The sequence below is a fragment of the Pelodiscus sinensis genome, chromosome 11 (assembly GCF_049634645.1).
Source record: "Pelodiscus sinensis isolate JC-2024 chromosome 11, ASM4963464v1, whole genome shotgun sequence".
NCBI lineage: Eukaryota > Metazoa > Chordata > Testudines > Trionychidae > Pelodiscus > Pelodiscus sinensis.
In genome coordinates, this window is record NC_134721.1 from 39,010,158 (window position 1) to 39,036,239 (window position 26,082).

Genomic DNA, 26,082 nt, shown 5'->3' on the forward strand with positions numbered 1-26,082 from the left:
ATTTGAACAGCACTTTGCTCACTGGAGCCCAATCTTAACTGCAGCCTTTGGGAGCTAGCACTTTTTTGAACTAGCTAGAGGAAACAGGGTGTGATACAGAGATACCAAAAGAAAAACAGGTTCAACATTAAAATCAAAATGTGTTATTTAAATAGGTGCTATATAATTTCCTTCTGGAGGCAAAATATCTGTGTATAAAGATATCAATTTGCTATCAAGTTGTCTACAGCTAGCTAACAGAAAATTTGGTCTGTTACAATACATGCACTATTTACTATACGTTACACTGATAGTACCTCTTAAAAACTTTGATTTTAACAGATCACTAATGATTTCGTAGCGGACTGCTTTCTTCTCTAAGTTAATTTCAATTTTACTGCTTTGTCCTCGTGTACTAACAACTGTAAAAGGCTCTGAATTTTTCAAACTTACCTTTTTCCATCACCTTCATCCTCAGTTTGCTTTAATTTGTAGCTATGCTGAGGCAATTGTTAAATTAAGACAACTGTGGAGAAGATTACCCATCTGATGCAGTAACTGAGGTTATTCGAGATGGTTGTCCTTGCGGGTGCTCCCCCTTAAGTATTTTTGGTGGCACTGCTCCTTTAGTCAGAGATTTAAGACAGCAGCGCCCTCAGTCGGCTACACATGCTGCAGCCGGCACACACTGTTCATAATGGCTACTGTGCATGTGCAGCCAACCAACCACTCAGTTCCTTCTCTACCCAGAAATAGAGGAGTTCCAGAGTAGAGGGTAGGAAGGGTGAGTGGTAGAGCACCCACAGGGGACAACCATCTCGATGAACCTCAGTTACTGCACCAGGTGAGTAAACTTCTCTTCTTCGAGAAGTGTTCCTGTGGATGCTCCACCTTAAATGATTATGAAGCAGTGTTCTTGCCTGGTGGAGGGAGCTCCAATAAGCCAGAAGCAAGTAAGGGAACTGTGTCTATATGGGCCAGTTTGCAGCTACCAGTATAACGCTGGCTCTGTCCGGTTTTATTTTCAGAGTCACTTTATGGAGCAAAGACAGTGACGGGACGGCATTTATGAGCATTCTGTCATACTTTATCATGAATGCATCCCCCAGTGACTGGGGACCTAGACCTGCTCTGGAACAAAAGTTTCAGAGAGGTAGCCATGTTGGTCTGTAACTAGAAAAAAAATAAACAACCAAGTCTTGCAGCACCTTAGAGACTAACAAAAATGTAGATGGTATCATGAGCTTTCGTGGGCACAACCCACCTCTCCAGATAAATGGAGTTTAAGGGGTCCAGTTTTCAAATAAATAGCACAGAGAAGGGGTGGGGGGGGGGGGGGAGAAGAGGAAAAAGAAGAAAAAAGGGGGAAGGAATTGTCAATTAGAGTGTCCGTGCTAAATAAAGTTGATAGGGTACTTATAGTGGGTACTAAGTATTCTTTTGTTTGGTTTTTTATGTCATTAGGATGTGGAATGTAGCAGGCCATCCAGCTCATGATACCATCTGCAGTTTTTGTTAGTCTCGAAGGTGCTGCAAGACTATTTGTTGTTTAAGTTTTTCTGCTCTGGAACGGTACTTGCTGCATTTGGTATTGTTCTTTGCAAAGAGGTCTATAGTGGGGTATCCCCATCATTTGAACACCGGTCTCAACATGCTCAGGTTGATTTCCCATTCGTGGTTTAGAGTTATCAGTCTGTTGAGATTGTCCACCAGGACATTCTCCCTGCCTGGGCAATAGGATGCTGAGTGTGATATTGTGCAGAACGCACCATTCCCAGAGGGGGGCCACTTCTTGACGTAGTGGAAAAGAGCAGGCTCTGCCCTGGAGACTGACAAAGAATGTGGTTGTAAAGTTCTCTATAAATATGCGTACTGACTTGTTGTGGATGAGGCCGGCAAAACATTCATAGGCACTGCAAACCGCTTGGCATACCAAGAGGTTGATATGGAGTTTGGATTCCTCTGGTGACCATTGGCCTTGGATGACTTGTTGACCAGTATGGGCTATCCACCCTAATAGAGATGTGTCCGTGGTTATTGTGACAGTTGGGGGTGTGAGGTAAAAAGATAGGGATGTTAAATTGTATTTAATCAGCTGAGTAGTCAATGGAATTTCCATCGACTACTCTATTAGTCAATAAAGGGGGAAACTGCAGAGCAACAGCAGGATTAGCTTCTGTCCCTGAGAGCTAAGCCTGCCTTTCAAATGTAGTAACATCTGCCTGGCTCTTACTACATTTAAAAGGCAGAGGAATAGTGTCTGGGATTGGGCGCAAGCCAGGACAGCTGATTCCCAGCTTGTGCCCAGTCCCCTGCTGCGCCTTTGCCTCTCTTACCCCTTCCCAGAGACGGTGCTGGGGAGAAATCAGCTTTTAAGCCGACTCCCTCCAGCACCAGCTTCTGCTCCCACCCTCCCACTTGCTGCCTCTGAGGCAGCAAGGAGGGTGGAAAGCAACAAGTAAAGTAGTCACTCAACTACCCAGTAAACATATGCTTATTGGGTAGTCAACTACTCAGCTAGCTGCTTACATCCCCATGAAAAGGAACTCCCTTGCAGGTGCGGTCAACCTCCATTCACCACGTGAGAGATTCTTTCACTGTGATTGGTATAGACAGGCATTTGCTTATTTGGTGAACCTGGGGTTTGTATACAGAGAAAAGACAGGCGAGCCTGAGGTACTATGAATGTAGCCGCTTCCATGTGTCCCAGGAGCTGAAGACAGAGCTTTGCTGAAACCTGCAGACAGAGTTGTGCCTGTCCTATCAAGTACATGAGCACTGGAGCTCTGGCAAGTGGTAGACACGCAACTGCAGTTGTGCCATCAAGTGTGGCCCCTATGAATTTGAGGGTTTGTGTTGGGGTCAAAGAGCATTTTTGGAGACTGAGTTGCAGTCTCAGTTTGTTAAATGGGACTTGTGGTTGTCTCCGCCCATTGTGCATCCTGAAAAGACAATCCCTTCAGTAAGCAATCATCCCTTTAGCGAAAGTGTGCTACCGCCACTGCTAAGACCTTTGAAAAAAAATCTTGGTGCTCTGGAAAGTCCAAAGGGGAACACAGTGTATTGAAAGTGGTGGTGGTGCACTCCAAATCATAAGAAGTGTCTGTGCGCTGGACATATTGAGATGTGGAACTATGCATCCTGTAAGTCAAGGGTGGACAGCCAGTTGTCCTTCTCTAAGGCTGGAATTATTGTGACGAGTCACCATTTTGAAGCATTGTGCATGGACAAATCGATTGAGACTGCATGAATCTTGGATTGGTCTCAATCCTCCACTCTTTTTTGTGAGAAAGTAGCGGGAATAAAACTCCTTTCCCCTGTGCTGAGCTGGTACGCCAAGCTGGAGAAGATGTTCTGTCTCTTGCAGAAGAGCAGTCTGGTGAAATGGGTTCCTGAAGAAGTTTGGGTAAGGAAGGTGGGTGAGTGGAGTAGATAGGAATGGAATACAGTAACCATTGTGCACTATTTCTAAAACTCACTTGTCCGTGGTGATGACTGACCACTCACGATAACAAAATGCCAATCTGTTGCCAAACTGAGTCTGGGCGAGAAAAGAAACCCTTAGAGAATTTGCGGAATCAACAGTTCAAAATCCCTGTCTTGAAGTCATAATCCCTTGTTAGGTCCACAGTTGTTCCTTCAACTCCCTGCATCTATCCTGGTGCTATTTGTGACTGTTGTCAAAATATCTCTGGGGTTGAGAGAGGAGGTTGGTCAATACTTCTGATTAAATGCTCAACCCTGCTTCCCTTTGTAGCAGATGCAAGTATGCCTAAGATTCTCAAGGTAGTTCTTGAATCCTTAAGAGTATGTAATGCTGCATCTGTTGCCTTTGAACAGCTCATTGCTGGCTAATCTCTCTTGAATCAAGGTGTTCATATGCTGTACAAGAGATCCTTTTAAATTCTACTGGGCTTGCACCTCCTCATAACCATGGAGATGGATCATGCCAGTGTATCAGCTAAATCAAGTGCAGTCTGGAGGGCTGTGCATGAAATGAGAGCCCCTTCATATATGCTGGACTTGAACTGTTCCCTCTTATTGTCTGGAAGCTGTTCAATAAAAGGTGTCATCTGCTCGAGTATGTTGCAAGCATATTTGCAAGCAGCGCTGTATAACTGGCTATTCTTAGTTGGAGGGTAGCAGAGGAGTAGGCTTTTCTCCTCAGAAGGTCAAGCTTATGTCATTCTCTGTCATACGGTGTGGTACTAGCAGCATGTTGCTTTCTCCTCTGATTGACAGCCTGTATCACTAGGGAATTGAGCTTAGGATGGGAGAACAAAAAAAGTCTGCCTCCTGTGGTGCGACAGTATTTTCTTTTGGACCTTTTGCAGGTTGGTGGGATGATGGCAGGTGTCTGCCATATTGTTTTTGCCAGGTCCATGAGAGCGGTGTTCACAAGTAATGCCACCTTAGCAACCAGGAAGGCACGTAAAATGTTTGTTAACTTGTGGTGGGTCTCTGGCAAGTGATATGTTCAGGGCATCCACAACGTGTCTGTACAGCTCCTAGAACAACCTGAAGTCATCTCCGGAGGTGGGGGGTGGCAGCATTATTGTCTTTGTCACCAGACAGTACAATATATCGATGGGTGAGGGAGAGTCTGGTGTTGACTCTTCATCCCCTCTCTCTGATTCCTCTTCTGGTCTCGAGAGGGTAGTGGAGGGCACAGGAGACATTCAGGACCTTGATGCGGGGGTTTCTCTGCTGTTGAGGCTGGGATTGCTGTTGCCTATATGCAGCCCAAGGATCCCAGTATGGCCAGTTGAAAGGGGCTGGTAAAGGTGGTGGTAACCATTAGGGTGGTTGCCACTGAGCAGGATGCTGCACTGGCTTTGGTGACAAGTGCCTTCGTGTGTGTGCAGTAATGGAGTTATCACCACTGGATAGTGACAGAGAAGGAACTGATCCTGATGGTGTCACAGGCGGGGAAAACCAAGATGTATTCAGTGTGCTGCTGGTGCCAAACAACGGCTTTCCCAGAACTGAGGTTACTATGAGATCCACAGCTGTTGTGAACTGTTGTGGTGCCTATGTGCTTGGTGCCGGCCCCAGTACTGTCAGGGACTTGGCTGAGCTGACCTCTTGCTCAGTACTGCTGGTGCAGTGTGCTTACCTTGAGCCAGGAAGATGAAATGCTTGATATGAGAAAGCGGTGCAGACGGCTTACTCTGTACCAAAGGTGCAGCTGGTGAAAGCATTGCTGCGGTCGGTGCTGACGCTGACCGCTGGTTTGTCGGTGCCGTGGATGATTCTGTTGGTGCTGACAGAACTGACTTGGACTTGGAATGTGCTCAAGTCTTAGAGCTAGACCGTGTTTGGTCTTTTGTCCCTCGGGTAGTCTCGTACCAGATGTACCCGGAACCTCGATGGCTGGTGCCTTGCGTGCCAAGGTTGATTTCTTTGAATGTGAGCACTTCTCAGGAGACTCACCCCTAGAAGATGAATGAGAGCGCTTTATGGCTTGATCAGCCATATTATCTGAGGGTCTCACCCCTGAGGGAGCCGACTTCTCAGAGCCTGCAACAGACAAAAGCTGCCTGAGCGACAAAGAGCGTTCAGGGTCAGCTGCGGGCCATACCACTTTCTCCATTTACATAAATTTAAGCTGGAGTTCTCTGGCCTTTCTGGTTCTCGCAGTCAATTTTTTGCAGTGAGGGCACTTGTCTGTTGAGTGTCCTTGCCCGAGGCACCGCACTCACTGAGCATGGCCATACAATATGGGTATCGACAACCTATATGCCAGACACCACAAAGCCTGGTGAATCAGGCATGTCCTTATACCGCATTAAAAAAATAGTTCACTGACTAGAGAACTTTTTTTTTTTTTAAAAACTGAAACACTTAATTACTAAATGGTAACTTATAAACACTAAATAACTAACTACAGAAGTAATCTAATAAATTCAAAAAATTTTCAAAGAGTACGGAGGGCACCTGCAGGTTCCGACTATGGCCAATGGTGGCAGAGGAGGAACAAATGGGTGGGTTGGTCGGCTGCACACACGCAGTAGCCGTTACAAACAGCGTGCACCGACTGCCCGCATGCACAGCCAACTGAAGGCACTGCTGTCTTAAATCTCCGACTAAAGGTGCAGCAGCACGAAAAACATCTAAGGTTGAGCACCCACAGGGACACTCTTTGAAGAACTACCTTCTGTGCCTCATTAACCAGTTTATTCTATGTAGGTAATTAAAAGTAAAAGCATGATATTTTCCTATGTAATATTTGAATACGAATTTTCATCTTGACAAAGTGAAATAAAGTATAAGAATATACACATGCTTCAAAAAGGAGAGAACTAAACAGAATGACACGGAGACCAAAAAAACCAAAATTCCAGTAGGGACTTGACATTTAAACAGGTAACAGGCCCATCCTTAATGGAGGTAGTTTTTGCCAAAATACATTCTGAAAAACTGCTACATTAATGCTTCAAGAATTAAACCAATTTTTCACTACCAGATACTAGGAGATGTTTCATCTTCCTTGGATGGATCAGTTGTTTGCCATGGAGACAAGATAACAGATTAAGTGGATCATGGGTGTGGTCTAATATGGCAGTTCCTGGATTTACAAAGGCCAATTGATTAACTCCTAAGCAAATCTGTCCAAATCTTCTAGTCTTGGATAACTTAAGCAAATTGGGGAATGTAAAAGGATAGAAAACATCCTTTAAAGAAAAAAAGAAAGCCATTGTGAACAAAATCCTTTTAGACCAAAGGGACATACAGAAGAATGTTAAGTCATTTTATATGCCCAATACACACAAACTAACAAATTACACAATGTAGAAAGGCAATGCATGCGGAACAGGACTGGATCCTGGATATTTGTTCCATTTACCACTTAAAATAACCAGCCCTATTGAGCAGTAGAATACAACATTTTTCTTTGTCATGAAGCTGACATTTCTTGATCTTCAGAGATAAGGAGGAGCTAGAGCACTCAAATGCCACAAAGATGGGTGTTTATGAATAATAAAGATCTAACCTATCTCCACACTGGTCTCAAGGAATGGGCAGGGCAACTGCATCTACAAATAGAAGTTTGGGCATTCACCAGAACACAATGCTTTATAAGCAGTGGATTTGCCATTCTTGGCTTGCAGTGAGGGAGCACTGTGTCTCTAAGGGCCCTTGAAGTCCATGGGAACATGCTCCAGATCAAACAATAGAATGAAAGTTTGTTTTTACTTACAGCACCAAAGTAAGGGGCCTGATGTACAACTCCTGTACCTTCTTCTTCCTTCACATAGTTGTCTGTGACCACAGTAAAAGCACCATTGTTTTTATACTGCAACACAAATACTGACATATTACATTCTTTTTTGAACATATAGGAAAGTAGCATTTTTCAAAATGACTGGAAAATGTGCATTTAAACAGGCCAACTTAAGTTAAAAAAGCTGCATTAGCTTGAACTATATTTTAGTTTGATTTATACATAGGAATAGTCAGACATTTTTAACCACTTCTCTTAGATGAAATCTCAAGCCATTCTGTTTACGCAGCTCCAAGAGTGTAAGTCTAAAGCTAAGACACCTGTTGAAAACTACATAAACTGCTCTGATGTAATCATATGCTAGGAGACTACAAATATAAAGGATCCTATAAACTAGATACATAGTAAAGGAAGCCTCTCCCCATTTACAGACATATATAAACATGTGCATATAATTATTTATAAACAAACTCCATTGTTCCAAATTACCATAAAAATAGGGGGAGTTGCTACTAAATGTTTTTAAAAGCTTCAGAGGGGTAGCCAAGTTATGGACTAACAGGAAAAACTTTAAAAAAACAACAAATAGTCTGGTAGCCCTTTAAAAGGGTAACAAAACACGTAGCTTTCATGGACATCCAACACTCCAATATCATGGTGGTATCATGGACATCCAACACTCCAGTCATCTGAAGAAGTGGGCTGTGCCCACGAAAGCTCATGATACCATCTACATATTTTGTAAATATTTTGAAGTCAACTTAAAGGAAAGCATGAAAGTAAAAGTTTAGGATGACATATAACATTAAGTTTGAACTTTCATGATAGAAGAAAATTGTGAAGGATAACACAATCACTTGCTATCTGTTCAGCATGCTGATAAGAATAATACGCTATTCTCTCTTTTAGAATGATCATTCTTTTCATCTCTGAAGTAAAGAGACAGCATATTTAAAAGTAACTGAAAATGAACTATTCTAATGATCACAACTGAAGCAATAATTTGTCACCAAACAAAGTTTTATCTTGGTCTGAAGAGAGATTTTTGAGAATGAAGAAGCAATTCTTAAAAAAGCTGGAGTACATATCAACTAATAAGGAGCATCAAGCTGCAGGGAGGCTACTATACAACACTACAACAAGCTAGTGCAGATCTTATCTTTATACCCTTCAGTCCAGTTGAGAGCTACAAATATGACTGCTGATAGCTACAAATATGATTTCAACCTTCTTTCAAAAATACATCTACTCCCCATGAGTTGATGAACTTTCTTTACCTCTGCTGACTTCAGGAACTGACTGCATACACCAGCTATACTTTATGTAAAATAATTACATATCAGCAATGCAGTACTTTTAACTATTTGTATCATTCAGCCAAGTTCTAGCAAGATATTCATGTACTTAACTATTGTCTCCATAACTTATTTCTGTAAGCACATGACTTGTATTAAACTATGGTTTCAGTACAATAAAATATGTACTCCTGCTTTAAGTGCACCATAGCAAGACATTCATAAAGACTGGAAATGTAAACAGTTAGAGCAACATAGGCTCCCCAAATGAAAAAGCTCAAACAATCTTTAATTTCAAAGTCATCATCCTTCCACTTCTGTGTATGGAATTTATGATTTTAGAAAACAGAGAATGAGGATGCTGACCGAAACTCAGTGGAGTTTCACACTGGTGAATACTGACTGTTCATTACAGTGTATTCTGAAACCCCTGTTCTCAATCATCATCACCGGGGTGTGTACTGTGTAGTGATATGAATTATGAGCATAAAGAAGGTAAAAAAGAAAGGTAAAAACAGAAGTAGCCAACTTTCTGGCATAGTAACAGTGCTCTCTGTAGAAAAGCATGAGGTGAGAGTATAGTCATGTTACTGTAATGTGGGACAGTAAGTTTGTTAGAGGAAATACAGGCCTGAGATTTAACTTGGTGTTTTATCTATTCTCCCCATAACATTCTGACAGCTGGTATTTTATTTTATTTTATTTTATTTTATTTTAATAAATAGCCAGTACTAAATCCAATCAAAGTATGGATCTTAAAAATAAATGAAAGCAAATTCTTAAGAAAACACAATATTCCTTTTGCTGCTATATCAGTGGGAAACATTGATCCAAATGTACAGCTATTTAAAATTGCAGTCTTTTGGTTTTAACATGGTTATCTGGTTCTGTGTCTAAACACAAAAAACGTATCTTATCTTACCTTAATAAAATATTTAAATAGTGGTTTATATGTCTTGCCTTTAAGAGCAATGCCAGGAAACCTATGTAGAAAGAGATGTATATGTAAACATAGTAACACACACTAAGTTGCACTAGTTAACTTACAAAGACTAGATCTAGAAGTACCATTTATCTTTTTAAATGTTTTTCATACTGAAACCTGATAATATGGGGTAAAGTACTTGTTTTCCAAATAGTTAACTTCCTACTTCTACCTTTACACTAGATGAAAGCCAAGATATTTGCTAAGCAATTTTTAGTAGTGGCAAACTGTTAGCCCCACAACAAAACACGCATTTATAAATTAATGCATGAGCAAAGCATAAACCAGTAATCCGCTTTGTAATGATAGGACCTCCAGGAAATAAAAAAAAATAAATTGGTTAGAGTGGAACTCTGTAATACAAAGAGTGCATACTGTACTGGTATTTACAATAAGTAACTAAACATTGACCCAAAATGACTAAGTGTAGAACTCCCAACTGAGAAATGTAATCTCTTGACAGCAGCAGAAGAGGATGAGAACTTAGGCTGTCTGTCTCTACACCGGCATGATCTCGCACAAAAGCAGCTGCTCTTGCTGCCTGTCTACACTGGCCACGTGTTCTTGCGCAAGTAAACTGATGTTCTAATGTATGAAATCAGGGCTTCTTGTGCAAGAGCTCTGATGCTCCCGGTCAGGAATAAGCCCTTTTGCACAACTGCTCTTGCGTAAGAGGCCATTGTAGACAGGCAACATGAATTTCTTGTGCAAGAAAGCCCTATGGTTAAAATGGCTATCAAAGCTTTCTTGCGCAAGAGAGCATCTACACTGGCATGGATGCTCTTGTGCAAAAGCACGTGCCAGTGTAGATGCTCTCTTCTGGAAGATTTTTTGCAGAAGAACTCTTCCACAAAAGCGTTTTTGCGCAAGATCACGCCAGTGTAGACATAGCCTTCGAGTTCCAAAACAGATTATTTTAACATACTGGAAAACAGTTTAGAAAGCATGAAGGTGTGAACTATGCAGGTGAAAAGCAGTTGTAATACACAAGGAGGAAAATCTGGGAAACTAATGAAACTCCCACTATTAAAAACATCTAAATACTTAAGTGCCAATATATAAAAGACAGATGCTTAACTCGCTTAAGCTTTTTCTGCAGTTCCATAGAAAAATCATGTATGCGCCACTTCTGCTTTAAATGTATTTTCTCTCTCAAAAAGATGTTAATGTAATAAAAAATTCAATTGTTTTGCAAAAGGGGTAAAATAACTAGATTTACCTAGGTGCAAGACATTTCCAGTTTTGGAAGATTCCTTTTGCAGTAATATCCAAGAGTGCATAGGATAAGATAAGGATGGGCAAGAAAGGGAGGGAGAATAAATGCTTTTGTTATACGGTATGCCTTTTTGTAAAAAAGTTATGTTTTCTACTGGAAACTGTTACCATTTAACAGTTTACAGAAGCTTTTTCCAATGATTAGATTTTATTTTCTATTTTAAACTGTATTGGGATGAATAAAATGAATAAAAAGTCTTTAAAATGTGTGTTGACACTAGCTTTACAAGACAGAGAGTAGACTATCATATGCGAAGGATACTGGGGTGCTGTTTTGGCTTCCAAAAATAGCATTTAGAACTTTTTCCTTAGCTACAATACAAACAGATGCAGCCTCCATACTGACAAAATCTTCCATACAAGCCTAATTTACAGTGATAGATCTCAAAACCCCTTGACAGGCGGTAGCAGGATATACATAAAATGCACTCATATGTTAAACCACTCTGCTAAGAAAGCAGTCCTGGATTCTGCAATTATTTAATATCTTGAAGCAGCTGGTTACTTATTTATAAAAAATGAAAGTTCAAAAGTGTGCAATCATTTGTGTACTTGCCTGTCAAGTATCACATATTCACTTTCAGATTTGTACAGTGCTACCAGCCTGGCTTCCATCATAATGTATATCTTCCCTGTGGCACTATCTGAAAGGGAACAAAAACAATTAATAGCCTGCTTTTGCACCTTTGTAAGAGTTACCATTTTACACAATAAGACATTTGATCTAAAACTATCCAGACTGCTTACTAGACACAAATTTCTTACTTTGCCCCATATATATATTTACATCTATTTGATATAAATATATTGCCAAGAGCTAAAATTGAAATTGGCATCATCTTGACATCTGCATTAGCACAAACTCTCAGAATGGTAGAGCTTATGATTCCAGTACTTGACCTGCTGCGTTGACTTTTAGGAATCTTTATACTGAAATACCATGAGGCATTTACGGATAGTTTGCCCACTGTTCTTTCTGCCAAGGGAAGTAAATCAGACAGGTGCAATACAGGCAGGTAAAACAGAGGGCAAACAATTTACCTAAACTATACTGAATTAAACATCAACTAGTGAGTCAGTGCTTTACATGCCAATCACAATCTACCCCATTTTCCTTCATTTGTGAGATTTATTATGACAACATGAAATTATTCTTAGATTCTTTTTTCTTAGATTTAAAAAAGGTAAATAGAAAGCTTTAGGTAATCAAAAGTGAACCTTTATCAAGAATATGGTCAATTTTTTCCCCATCACTAACTCCTATACATTTACATCAACTTTTCATTCCCAAATATACTATTTTATAAAGGAACATAAGTATCTTTATCCCCCTTTCACAGATGGGGACACAAACACAAAAGTGATTTTCCCACAGTCAAACAAAAGATCAGTAGCAGAGCCAAGAACAGAACAGGTCTGACTCTCAATCCAGGACTTACCCTATCCAGCTGGCCATGTTACCGCCACCTAGGTTAATTTATTAATTTGAAGAATCCCGTATACAGGCAGTCCCCAAGTTACGCGGATCCGACTTACGTCGGATCCGTAGTTACGAACGGGGATTCTCGCCCCGGAGAACTAGAGCAGCAGGACGCCTGGTCCCGCCGCCCCCCTTCTCCGGGGCGAGAAAAGCTGCTCGCCGTCTCCCTGGTCTGCTGGCGGAGCCAGCAGACCAGGGAGACGGGAGCAAAGTGGCGGAGAACCGGGGGCCGGACCCGCGGCCGCTTCCAGATCAGCTGGAAGCGGTGCGGGTCCTGCCGGGTGCTCCGCCGCTCTGTGCAGCGTCTCCCTGGTCTGCAGACCAGGGAGACGCTGAACAAAGCGGCGGAGCACCCGGGGCCGGACCCGCGCCGCTTCCAGCTGATCTGGAAGCGGCGCGGGTCCAGCCGGGTGCTCCGCCGCTCTGTGCAGCGTCTCCCTAGTCTGCAGACCAGGCAGACGCTGAACAAAGCGGCGGAGCACCGGGGGCCGGTCCCGTGCCGCTTCCAGCTGATCTGGAAGCGGCGCGGGTCCAGCCGCTCTGTTCAGCGTCTCCCTCGTCTGCAGACCAGGCAGACGCTGAACAGAGCGGCGGAGCACCGGGGGCCGGACCCTCGCCGCTTCCAGCTGATCTGGAAGCGGCGCGGGTCCAGCCGGGTGCTCCGCCGCTCTGTGCAGCGTCTCCCTAGTCTGCAGACCAGGGAGACGCTGAACAAAGCGGCGGAGCACCGGGGGCCGGATCCTCGCCGCTTCCAGATCAGCTGGAAGCGGCGCGGGTCCAGCCGGGTGCTCCGCCGCTCTGTTCAGCGTCTCCCTGGTCTGCAGACCAGGGAGACGCTGCACAGAGCCCCGGAGGACCCGGGCCGGACCGCGGCGCTGATCTGGAAGCGCCACGGTTTGGCCCGGGTCCTCCGCAGCTTTGCTCCACGTCTCCCTGGTCTTCTGGGGGGGACGCAGCTAGTGCCCCCCCCCCCCCAGCAGACCAGGGAGACATGGAGCAAAGCCGGGGGCCTGTGGTAGAGCAGGTGGGGCGCTGCCGATTGGTCCCGCAGCACTGCTTCTTGGCGCTACTGGACCAACCCGGCAGCACCCCAGCTGCTCTGCCCCAGGCGTCCTGATTCAGCTGCTGATCAGTTTCAGCAGCGGCTGAATCAGGATGCCTGGGGCAGAGCAGCTGGGGTGCTGCTGGGTTGGTCCAGTAGCTCCGAGGAGCAGCCGCGCTACTGGACTAAGCCAGCAGCACCCGAGCTGCTCTGCCCCAGGCGTCCCAAAGTCAGCCGCTGCTGAAACTGACCAGCAGCTGACTACAGGAAGCCCAAGGCAGAGTTGCTCTGCCCTGGGCTTCCTGGAATCAGCTGCTGATCAGTTTCAGCAGCAGCTGACTTGGGGACGCCTGGTGTTCTTATCTTGAATCTGTATGTAAGTGGAACTGGTGTCCAGATTCAGCGGCTGTTGAAACTGATCAGTTTCAGCAGCGGCTGATGCCAGTTCCGACTTACATACAGATTCAACTTAAGAACAAACCTACAGTCCCTATCTTGTACGTAACCCGGGGACTGCCTGTAAATCCTAGAAGTCCTGGACTGGGAAGACACTAGCAGTAAGTACCTACTCATGTAGATGAAACAACATGTTGCCATTATGGCAGAGACTGTGGCCAAGATGTGTTTTAGACACAGTGAGAAAAAAAGGCTTCTGAACACCTAGGCTACGTCTACACTGGCACCTTTTTCCGGAAATGCTTAAAACGGAAAACTGTTTCGTTTTAAGTTTTTCTGGAAAAGGAGCGTCTACACTGGCAGGCTGCTTTTCCAGAAAAGCCCCTTTTCTGGAAAAGCATCTGTGGCCAATGTAGACGCGCTTTTCCGGAAAAAAGCCCCGATCATCATTTTCACGATCGGGGCTTTTTTCCGGAAAAGACTACTGGGCTGTCTACACTGGCCCTTTTCCGGAAAAGCTTTTCCAGAAAAAGGACTTTTGCCCAAGCGGGAGCAGCATAGCTTTTCCGGAAAAGTAGCTGATTTCTTACAGTAAATTGTCACTACTTTTCCGGAAAAGCAAGAGGCCAATGTAGACAGCTCGCAGCTTATTCCGGAAAAGCGACTGCTTTTCCAGAATAAGTGGCCCAGTGTAGACACAGCCCAAGTGTTTTCGTAGTGCTCACTCATTTTAGGAATTTAAGGTCCAAACAGGTTTTTTTTTAAATATTCTGTGAAGACTATTCTAATTGAGGGCATGTTCAGTTGGTTTCTAGTTACAATAAGCCAGTATTTCCTGAATTAGATGTTCCTGAAAAATGAAGTAAATCCCACTCATCTTTCTGAGACAATGTCATCTTTAGGTTAAATCAATTTTGTACATATGGCTGTTTAAAGGGCTTAGAGGCAGCAACAGCTTTAACATTTCTGTATAAGAATCTTTACAAAGAGGAGAAAACATTTTTCAACAGTGCATTTGACAGCACATTATGTATATTTAGTAACACTATTCCGCCAGTGTAGTCAGTAAGCAATTTGGAGGGGAAATTTAGACAACAGACAATTTAGGCAACTGCAAAATAATTGGAACAAGGTAGGTGTTATGCCTGAAACTACTTAACTCTTTTTGAGCTGCATAGGTTTCAAAATGATTGGGTATCTTAATACTTTGAAGTGGTCAGCAAAAAAGACTTAAGGAACAAAAATGAGTTTATCCAAAAGCCTCTGGCTGAGTCTAGACTGGCATGATTTTGCGGAAATACTTTTAATGGAAAAGTTTTTCCATTAAAATATTTCCGCAAAAGAGCATCTAGATTGGCACGGATGCTTTTGCGCAAAAAGCATCTGTGCCCAGTATAGATGCACGTTTGCGCAAGAAACCTCCAGTGGCCATTTTAGCCATCGGGCTTTCGTTCGCAAAAAATTAAGGTTCCTGTCTACACTGGCCCTCTTGCGCAAGTATTCTTGCGCAAGAGGGCTTATCTCTGAGCGGGAGCATCAAAGTATTTACACAAGAAGCACTGAATTCTTACATTAGAACGTCAGTGCTCTTGCGCAAATTCAAGCGGCCAGTGTAGACAGCTAGCAAGTTTTTGCTTGCACAAAATCTCGCCAGTCTAGACGCACCCCCTGTGTTTTTAGCAAATGGTTGATTTGTCTCCTACTGTTTTGCATGTGCATGTCTTAGACGTGCATAAATTAAATTTAAATTCTATGTTAAAGTGAAAACTAGCTGTACCATTTCACCTACATTAAAAAGCACCAGAGGTAATCTGAATTCACTGTATTTGGTTACGTATGCCACAAATGTAGAAAAGGTTGGCAGTTTTGGAAAATCTGCACATTTCAATGCAAGAGTGACTGCTTATATCCAAGATCATGTTCACAGTTTTACAGGGTATCACATGGTCCAACTACAATAAATATTAAGTTTCTGCTAATGTACATTTTAGCAGAACAGGGAATCACTAGGGCTAGGTCTACACTACAAGGTTTTTGCGCAAAAACGCGCAAGGAATAACTCCTTTTTGCTCTACAGCTCTTGCGCAAAAAGGCAGGTGTGGACGCTCCACAGGGGTTTCTCTCTCAAGAAACCCCTATCGGAAAAAGCACAGGTGCTCTGATGGCCATTCTGAGAATGGCCATCAGAGCTTTCTTGAGCAAGAGCGTTCATGCAGTGTAGAAGTTCTCTCGTGCAAAAGCACATTGCTTTTGCGATGCACTTTGAGGTCTGAACACGCTTTTGTGCAAGAAGTTTTTATGCAAAAACTTGTGCGCAAAAGGCTTCTTCCACGAAAACCCTGCAGTGTAGACGAAGCCTAGGAAAAAATACATTACATGCATGCATATTGCAAGGCATTCAGATTTAAAAAATTATTTTCTGAAAACGATACAAGAAATAAAGGATGAAGATAATATTCTTCTGACTCGTGGGAAGTTGGAGCTGTAAACTCTGACAGATGGTGAGAGAAGAAGCAAGTAAAGCAAGACTATTTTGTTCATACATCCTACCCACCTGTTGTACATGAATTCTCTTTTAAACTTTAGGAACATGCTGCAGTGCATCCAGAGTCCTTGAGGAACAGGCTACCTCACACACTGACCTGAACTAGCCTAATATGTTCTGATTCTGCTCATCAAAGACAATGAGATAGTTTGGTCTGAAATGGTCGTGAAGTGGGGCAAATCAGAGAAATTGACAGGCATGAGAAGAGTTAGGATTACTTGGTTTAAAACTCTCTGGAAAGTGATGGAGGATTAACTGGCAAGGTTACTAACACCTATATTTAAGTATCAGAGGGGTAGCCGTGTTAGTCTGAATCTGCAAAAGCGGCGAGGAGTCCTGTGGCACGTCATGACAAAGTGGGTCTTCGCCCACGAAAGCTTATGCTCCAACACTTCAGTTAGTCTATAAGGTGCCACAGGACTCCTTGCAACTTTTACCCATATTTAAAAGTCTCAAGAGGGGTAGCCATGTTAGTCTAACTTTAGAAAAAAAAAAAAAAAAAAAGTAGTCCTGTAGCACCTTAGAGACTAACAAAAACATTTTTTTAATTGTATGTGTGCGCGCGCGCACACACACACACAAATAATCATGAGCTTTTGTGGGCAAAACCCATTTCTTTATCTGAGGAAGTCTCAGATAAGGAAGTGGTTTTGCCCACAAAAGCTCATGATATTATTTACTATCTATCTATTTTATTAGTCTCTTAGGTTTACAGGACTACTTGTTTTAACACCTATAAAGTATACCCCCTCTCTTGCTCACTATTTAGTAGTATCCACATTTATAATGTAATTGCTACCTCTTTAGTACTCATGTAATATAGCTATACATGTACTCTTTTGATTGTAAGATGAATGGAGATTTCAGTAACACATAAAACTGGATTCATCCTTCAGCACACCATAGTCAATTCCAGTGAAATTGCTCCATGTTGAAAGTCAAACAGATTTGTTCATCACAGTGAACATGAGTCTAATGGAACTACATTATCACTTGTAGTTCCATTGGACTCATACATTATCATATCATGTTAGCACTTGCCTTTTAATTTCACATACTGCAATTCTGGGTTAACACAGAGAGCTAAGTTACTAGGAAGGGTCCAGGGCGTAGTTGTCCAAGCAACAAGGGAGACGTTTTCATCTTCATCCAATGGGAAGCTCACAATCACTGAAGGATCTTGAACATCCTTAAAAGAAACAGTGATGGGGACAGGGATATGAAAAGTATCATTGTGAGTTGGTGAGAAAACAAACCCAAAGACAAGCAGTGACAGCTATTATCGCTCAGTTACACGGTTCCTTTAGCACCCTGCAACCTAACTTGTCAAAAAAGGCAGCAAGAATAATTACAGATGAGGACTAATTTAAGTATGCATCTCCCCTTCTCCCAAGTAGGCTACTTTCCCAAAATCACACAGGTCACAACTGTCTGAACATAACTATAGAGTTTTGTTTTTAAACACTGAGAGTTGGGTGCCCGACTCTCTCAGATGCCTTGTATAATCTTAGTTTGGGATTATCAAAACATATTCCAAGATCAGAACTGGTTAAAGGTCTTCTTCATAGTTTAATAATTTTTTAGCCGCAGAAACCTGGACTTCACCATTCCCCTAGTTTGTGCCAGAGGATCAGGACTTGGGAGAAAAGGCTATTGCTTGAGAAAATTTCCTCCTGGCAGGCAATTATTGTTAACCAAGGCACATAAACAATATGCCCTCAAACGTATTAGGGATGGACTAGCATAACTGTTTAAACAAATAACCACTAAGCTCATGCTTATTGGTTACCATTACGGCTACACACTGGCTCCCTGGGAGCAAGGCCAGGCAACAGGAGTAGGGTCAGGAGCCAGTAAGCCAACTCCTGACAGGCACCAGCTCTTAGGAAGCTGGCTGCCACCCCAGCTGGGCAGCAATTGATGCCCCAGGAGCAGGGCAGGAGGCGGAAGCCAGTGTTCACCAGGAGTTGACTTAAAAACTGGCTTCCAGTGCACACCATCTCCCAGGAAACTGGCTGCTGCCCAGAACTGCGAGCTCTGCAATATAAAGCTTTATACTGCAGAGCCCACATCATGTAATCGCTAAGATTTTCCATGGTTACAGAGTTACCTAATTAACCACTTTTTTTAACATCCCTAAAACATGAGTACAAGGATGTTTAAAACATATTACACAACTTTCTTGCAGAAGGCTTTCTACCAGTCAGCCTCCAACAGTCCTTCCTTCAATTATTAAAAATGAATCACTAAAATAGCCACCAGACATAGTTTCTGTATTATGAATACTATTAGACTGTGGAAGACCTTAAATAAAGTTATGTCCAGAGTTTTTCAGGATTAACATTTTACAGAATATTTACAAAGAACATTTTCAACAGGCAAATATAAGAGCAAGTACAGGCAGTCCCCGGGTTACGTCCAAGATAGGGACTGTAGGTTTGTTCTTAAGTTGAATTTGTATGTAAGTCGGAACTGGTACATATTGTAGGGGAAACTCTAGCCAAACATTTCTCCAGAGCTCAGTTTTATTCTCCCACACCTCACTTCCCTCAGTCCTTTATTCTCAAGCTGAAGTGTCTGCTGAGAAAAGCCGCTCCGTGTCTCCCTGGTCTGCTGGGGGAGGGGGGGAGGGCTAGCTTCACGTCTCCCTGGTCTGCTGGGGGAAAGCAGCTAGTGCAGGTCGCCTTCAAACTCCAAGTATAAAGAGGTGTCAAATTGCCAGTAGTTTTCTTTTTCCTTTCTTTCCTGTTTTTTTAAAGGGATCCATCAAATGTAAAGAGATGATGCGAAGTAATTTATATAGGATCATATTAACTATGTATATGACTTGAATGCAAAAATGAAAGCCCATTTCTCTTGTGTGTTTTCATACAGAGATACTTATGGATGGATTCTGTGCTTTTGACAGCATATTAGGTACTGAGGTAAAAGGACAAGGAAAACGCGGTTATTTTATTCATTTATATTTTTCTAAGTATGTGCTCTCTCGTACAGGAATTACTTGAAAAAGTGGATGAACCAGCTTTCTGCTAAAAAGCAATTTTACTGGAGGAGGTTTCAGATTTGTTAGCCAACCTTTTGATTATTTGATTTTAATTGTATTTATTTATGTAGTAAGGTTAAACAACAGGGGCTCTCAAACATTTTGTTCCTATTCAGAACAAAACTCCACAAATTTCAAAACTCTCCATAAAAAGCATTGAACCATGCCTCTGGGACATTCTGCATGGTAGGCTGCCCCCGAACCTTTAAGCAGTCCACCTAACAAGCTGCTGGCGACTCGCCGCGGCGGATGTGCCACGGTCCCGCCGCCCGCGTCCTCCATGGCGAGAAAAGCCTGGTCTGCTGGGGGGGGGGGGGGCGCTAGCTCCGCATCTCCCTGGTCTGCTGGGGGGGGGCACACTAGCTGCCGCCCCCCCCCAGCAGACCAGGCTTTTCTCGCCGCGGAGGACACGGGTGGCAGGACCGCGGCGCGTCTCGGCGGTCCCGCCTCCCGTGTCCTCCACGGCGAGAAAAACCGCTCCATGTCTCCCTGGTCTGCTGGGGGGGGGAGGGGGCGCGCTAGCTCCATGTCTCCCTGGTCTGCTAGGGGGAAGCGCCCCCCGCACCGCTGGAGGCGGCGACAGTGGAAGGAGGCACCCCGCACTAGCTTCGTCCTCCCCCCCCCCGTTCGTAACTAGGGATCCGACGTAAGTCAGTCAGATTGACATATCCCGGGGACTGCCTGTATTACTCAAACCCCAAAATTTCCCAAGCAACAGCAGTTGTGTGGTTAGAATGTGTGTGAAAACAGATTTACCATACCTCTGTAGAGCTTTTTACCTAATGACAGGCTACAGAGATGGTAATATGTTTATTACAAAACTAAAGAACTAAAAGTAATAGCATTATCAGACTCCATGATACATTTTTAAAGTGGTGTTTGATTACCTTTATAAGTCTCAAAATGTGACCATTAATCTTTCCTACATACTTCACTGGGGGTGTTGCATTGCTTACCTAATGTTTGCATGATTTTGCAAATAAATATTAAATATTCAGTGAATACGTAGTAAGCACAGGTCTTCCACTGTTGCAGAGGTGGGTAAATACTGGCCTGTACATCCGATCTTGTGGGCCACCACCACTATATTTACCTTCCCTACACAGATGTATGCCATCACAGCTCCTTTTGTCCGTGGATCACAGTTTCTGGCCAATGGGAGCTGTGGGAAACAGCATCCTGGTCCATGCCGTTTCCTTCTGTTCCCATTGCCCAGCCACAGCAATCCATAGCCAATGGGAGTTGTGACCGCTGGCAGATGCAGAGGTACAGGTAAATACAGTGACAGCAGCCCATCATTGCTACCATTTCTTGCCCACCCCGTATTAGTGTTATGATCTAAACTTGATAGCAAACTGAACAGAACAGGAAGGGTCACAGATCTAACAGAAACCATCAAGTAAAACAAAATGGATATCTGAATTTATGTAGGTAAGCAGATCACTTTTCTTTCTAAACCATTGCTAAAACAACACACCTCTTCCCCACTGCAACATGGCACTAGCTGGCCCTGGGCCATTGGAGCTACTGCCTTGTAGATGAAATATGAAAACCTGAATATGACCTCTTCTGTTTGCACGAAGGTGTATTACCTATGAAGTCCCTGACAAAAAGGTACACTGACAATGTCCTTTTGCCTATCTAAAATATCCTTAGTTTCAATTAAACAATTTATTCTTCACTGATCAACTCATTAATTGGGATTTTACATCCCTAATAAAAGATCCTGTTGTTCAGGCAACTCAAAAAATTCCTGGCATTTTATAAGATCAATCTTGATACATTTACAGGCAGTCCCCGGGTTACATACAAGATAGGGACTGTAGGTTTGTTCTTAAGTTGAATTTGTATGTAAGTCGGAACTGGTACATATTGTAGGGGAAACTCTAGCCAAACATTTTTTTTAGTTTTGGATAGCATAGGGAAAGGTTAACTCCCCTCTAATGTTTGTTTTGCTGTCTGTTCCCCTGTTCAGAAGATTTCACATCTATTTCTGTCCCTGTGACAAACTCAGGACTAAAGGAGTAACTCATCAAATACCAAACAGCTCTGCACCATGCTTTGAGCTAATAGCTTTATTTCCACACACCACCCAGGGTTCTAGGAGGAGGGTCCTTTTTTTGCTAACACAATGAGGCCAGCACTTTGTTTGTTTTGGTGGAGTCTTTGTTTGCCCAGGGAGCCCAGCATGTATAGGGGGAGGAGGGGCGGAGAGGCTGCTTTTGTCTGCTGTTCGGCAGCCTGTTGCTCAGGGGAGGGGGCAGCCTGTTGCTGGCGGGGGGGAGGGGGGAGGCATGCAGGATGCGAGGCCGTGGGGGGGGGGGGGGGCAGCGGGCGTGGGGAGGCACTTTTCCTCTGCCCGGCAGCTCTGCGGGACCCCAGTCGGAGCCGGCCGGAGGAGGAGGAGGATCCTAGGACCCAGGTGAGCGAGCCCCGGGAATGCTGCTGCGCATGTGCGGGAGTTGCCTCACCCTGTTTGTACCTAGGGATCCGACGTAAGTCGGATCCATGCAAGTCGGGGACTGCCTGTACAAATAAAATAATTGCTTAGTATTTCTCTATTTCTTTACTCTGACACAATACAACGACGGTTTTATTTTTCAAATTGTGAGAGGCTGCCACATCTAGGCTTCAATTATAGTTTTTGTTACACACTAAGACAGGTTTTTATACAATACCATTAAACAACATGCTTCCACTGTAGAAGTTCATGGCTCCATTTCCTGCCTTCGTTTCCTAAGGAGTAGCTTTACTATGGCACAAAGAAGGCAAAGGAGCAACAAGTGGAATTTATGCTGCAACATGAAATATCAGATCACAGGATTCAATTCTCTACCCAAAACTCATCTGCGAAATTTGGTGATTTATAGGTGTGGCTGCTGAGCTTACAAGCTAGATCTCCCTAGAAGAACCAATTTAATAAAGAAGGAATCCTCTGCTTGGGCAAGCAGGAAAAGTGCTGCGTAAAATATTCACTATGTAAGCCCACCACAGTGAAATACTTAGAATGTATGGGAGAGAAGTGGAGCAATTTCCCAGATCAAAAACTATGAGAATGGTAAAAGGGGCAACAAATAACGAACAAAAGGAACTGTCAGAAAAATATCAGAACAGGACACATACATGACTAAGCCAGTTCTTTACTAACTCTATTCTATCAGTTTGGAGTATGTCAATAAGTCTATATTCCATCCATCTGAAGAATTTAAGGTTTCCAATCCAAAACAGACATCCGCTCCAATGTAACAGAGCAGTTTCATGAGTCAGATTATTATATAGTCACTAACATACCTTGTAGTTTTGGTGAGACTCAAAATTCGAAAGGGGTGTGTTACATGCTGTTGAGAAAGGCATAACCTTAACACCTCTGTAAACCAGTCCTTTGTCATACAGCTGTTTGAAAACCCACCTAAAAGTAAATAAGGAACAGGTAATAGCAGTTTAAGATTCAAATTAAATGCACCTGTAGCATAGGATTAATAAACTGATGGGAAATTATCTGAAAAGTTCTAATAATTTTCCAACTGCAGACAAATATTTGCTACTTAAAACTCCAGAACTCAAAGTATCTGCATATGTATATACAAATTGTATCTTGGAACAATATAAATACTTAATGCCACTATGACATTTTTGTTGTGAATATTCTTTCAGTTAGATTCAGCTTTGGATCATCCTGCCAGCTCTTCCTTCCGCACACGTAACACAACACTAGAAATTTTCAGATGGGATATGAATCACTGTAACAGTTAAACATTTCCCCCACTGCCTGCTTGGGGATCATAAAACATAACCACTGAAATGTAACACAAGATACTTTTCTTGAGACCACATCTAGGCAACCAGAGATTGCTGGAGAATAAGGAGTTGTGTCGTGTACATTGATGAATTGTTGTATAACACTTTCCATCCTAAAGGACTTTTGCTTCATCAGTTCTGTGTGTGTGTGTGTGTGTGTGTGTGTGTGCGCGCGCGCGCGCGCGCGCGCATCGCTGGCAAGGGAGAAAGAGTAGATCTGGCAACCCAGGTGAATGATAGCCTACTCTTTTGAAGAGCCAAGATCTCCAGCATCTACACTGTACACCTTCATTTGTTAGGTCTCATTCAAGACCGCTCTACTCTACACCGCATTTCAAGAAAGATGTGGAGAAATTGGAGAGGGTCCTGAGAAGAGCAACGGGAATGATTAAAGGTCTAGAGAACATAACCTATGAGGGAAGGCTGAAGGAATTGGGTTTGTTTAGTTTAGAAAAGAGAAGACTGAGGGGGGACATGATAGCAGTTTTCAGATATCTAAAAGGGTGTCATAAGGAGGAGGGAGAAAACTTGTTCATCTTGGCCTCTGGGGATAGAACAAGAAGCAATGGGCTTAAAGTGCAGCAAGGGAGGTTTAGGTTGGACATTAGGAAAAAGTTCCTAACTGTCAGGGTAGTCAAACACTGGAATAAATTGCCCAGGGAGGTTGTGGAATCTCCATCTGTGGAAATATTTAAGAGTAGGTTAGATAAATGTCTATCAGGGATGGTCTATACAGTATTTGGTCCTGCCATGAGGGCAGGGGACTGGACTCGATGACCTCTCAAGGTCCCTTCCAGTCCTAGTATTCTATGATTCTAAGAGACCTGCACAGTTCTCCAAGGGCTCAAACACCTCAGAATCTGGTCCTGTAATTCTGGGAAGTCTAGTTAATTTGTAATTGGATGATCAGCAAGCACTACTTACTTCAAAACCTCTTGAACTCTCCCACTCACACTATGTTTTCATAACATTAACATTTTCAGTATACACTTCCAGATGAATATCTTATTACCATGCAAGCAAAAACAGATGTAAATAGTATGCTTATGAGACCAAATTGGTCCAGATCATACTGTCTTCGCAACTGGTCTTTTTTTCTGTACACCATCATCTTGTGCTTCAGAACCTATTCATTCATTTAAACAAAAATATTCTGCTGTGATGTTTAAGGTAATATTCAACATGTGAAATGGACCCCAACAGCTGCAGTGATATCAGCCCGTAGCCTGAATCAACAGCACTGAGATATGAACGGGCCTACACTGAACCCAATAATTAGAAGTGTCAACTATTCACTGCAGACAGGAGACACATTATGAGGGTCTTCACAATCAGTGGAGAGTGGCATGCATGGCCAAATGGCAGGAGATCAAGAAGTTCAGTGAGGACTTTAATCCAATCCAAGTACCACCAAAGAGGAATTGACTCAAAAGCCCAGAGGCATCAAGCCAAAACCAAGCAATCCAGTTATCAGGAGCTGTGATCCCCTGAAGCTGCAGAGGCACAGATAAATGCTTTTGGGGGGAGGAGGCCTGACAGGGGATAACCCTGGCAGACTGGATCCAGCCCGTTGGCTGGTATTTGACCACCCCTGCCCTATAGTAATTTTATTCAACTGCAGTAAGAGTTTCAATTTTCTTCAGCTGACAAGTACATAATATTTAGCTTTCAGAATGCATCCCCATTCAGAGCTCTCTGAACGGTGGATATTACAGCTTACACTAACAATTCGTTTAAGGATACAGTAATTTGTACTCAAAGCAAACTGCAGTATAGGGTCATACAAACAGATAATTGCTTGATGCAACTGACTGTTAGCAAAAAATATTTATCACCTCTGAACTATACATAATTGTCTATCAATAAAGCATCACTAGCTAGCTGATGACAAAGTAGACAGGATGGAACTTCTGTTGCTAGCCACTTCCCTACCCCAAACCAGTACTCTAAGTATCAACAGTTTTGCTTAGAGCTTAAAAAAAATAATAATAAAAGTTACAACTTGCAAATGGACAGTTCTTCAATTCATCTTTATGTGCCTAAATTAGGCAAAATATATATGGTGGCTAGTCTGAAAGAGGCATAGGCCTGTGATTCTGGCAGTGAGAAATAGCAGTCCCTTCTGGAAAGTCATCAATGCTACAGCAAAGTGTGCAGAAACTTCTCTTCCCATAGGTCACTTTGTGTGCTAAGGAAATAGGTTACTCAACAAAAAATGAAAAAAAATGAAAAGAATATATCAAGAGAAGAGATTTTTTTTCCTGTAACTTTTCCTTCCAAATTTGAAGTGCTCAACTGTTGTTGCACTCCATAGTAGTTCAATGGGTATTGCTAAATTAAACATTAGACCAGAGCAAATGTGTCTATTGATCTTTCCCAATCCGTGTTAATTAGGGATGTTAAAATGCAGGTAACTGGCTAACTGTATAACCACTGAACATTTTCAATAGTTACACACAGGGCTCGCCAAGCGGCGGCGAGCCCTGCTCACCAGCTGCGCGGTTCTGCACTCTGCGCCAGCTCTTCTGGGGTGTAGTCTACTCGCCACAGGCAAGTAGATTACATTATTTGTCGACCCCTGGTTCCACGGATACATGCAATTGGAGCATGGGGCAGCAGGAAGCTTCCCAGGAGCCGACGTGCACTAGGAGGGGCAAACACCTGCAGCCCTGCGCTGCTGCCTCTGGCACTTGCCTGCTGGCTCCCACCTGCTGCCCTGCTCCTGGGGAGCTGGCTACTGCCCCGCGTTGCTGCTTCAGAATCAGAGGAAGCAGTATGGGGTGGCAGCCAGCCCACCGTGAACCAGACCAGGTGCCGCATGTAAACATTTGGGTAACAGATAAGCTCATGCTTATTGGTTACCTGTTTAAACAGCTACAAACTTACATCCCGGGTGGTAATGGGGACTATAGAGGAAGAACACGTTTCTTCATCCTAAAAAGGGATTCATCAATAGAAACAGTTTCCCTTTCAAAACTTAAACACAAGCAGGCATTTAAACAAGTTCCCTGGGATGTCT

General features: G+C 43.1%; 1 protein-coding gene and 1 long non-coding RNA gene across 6 annotated transcripts in view; one reads left to right on the forward strand and one right to left on the reverse strand.

The window, feature by feature from the left end:
- Nucleotides 1-26,082, reverse strand: part of IARS1 (isoleucyl-tRNA synthetase 1) — a 215,518-nt gene that overhangs the window by 150,070 nt on the left and 39,366 nt on the right. For 3 of the 4 annotated variants that reach the window (XM_075939705.1, XM_075939707.1, XM_075939708.1), the window contains 5 exons: nt 22,557-22,674; nt 17,264-17,411; nt 11,316-11,403; nt 9,422-9,482; nt 7,181-7,276 (listed from right to left, as the gene is read on the reverse strand). In XM_075939705.1, coding sequence (XP_075795820.1) covers nt 7,181-7,276; nt 9,422-9,482; nt 11,316-11,403; nt 17,264-17,411; nt 22,557-22,674 — 511 coding nt within the window. Of the gene's footprint in view, nt 1-7,180; nt 7,277-9,421; nt 9,483-11,315; nt 11,404-17,259; nt 17,412-22,556; nt 22,675-26,082 lie in introns of all 4 variants that reach the window. The other variant, XM_075939706.1, reaches the window with a different exon arrangement.
- Nucleotides 21,614-26,082, forward strand: part of LOC112546510 (uncharacterized) — a 35,265-nt gene continuing 30,796 nt past the window's right edge. For both annotated transcript variants that reach the window (XR_012906583.1, XR_003090204.2), the window contains exon 1: nt 21,614-21,687. This is a non-coding gene — a long non-coding RNA (uncharacterized LOC112546510). The remainder of the gene's footprint in view (nt 21,688-26,082) is intronic.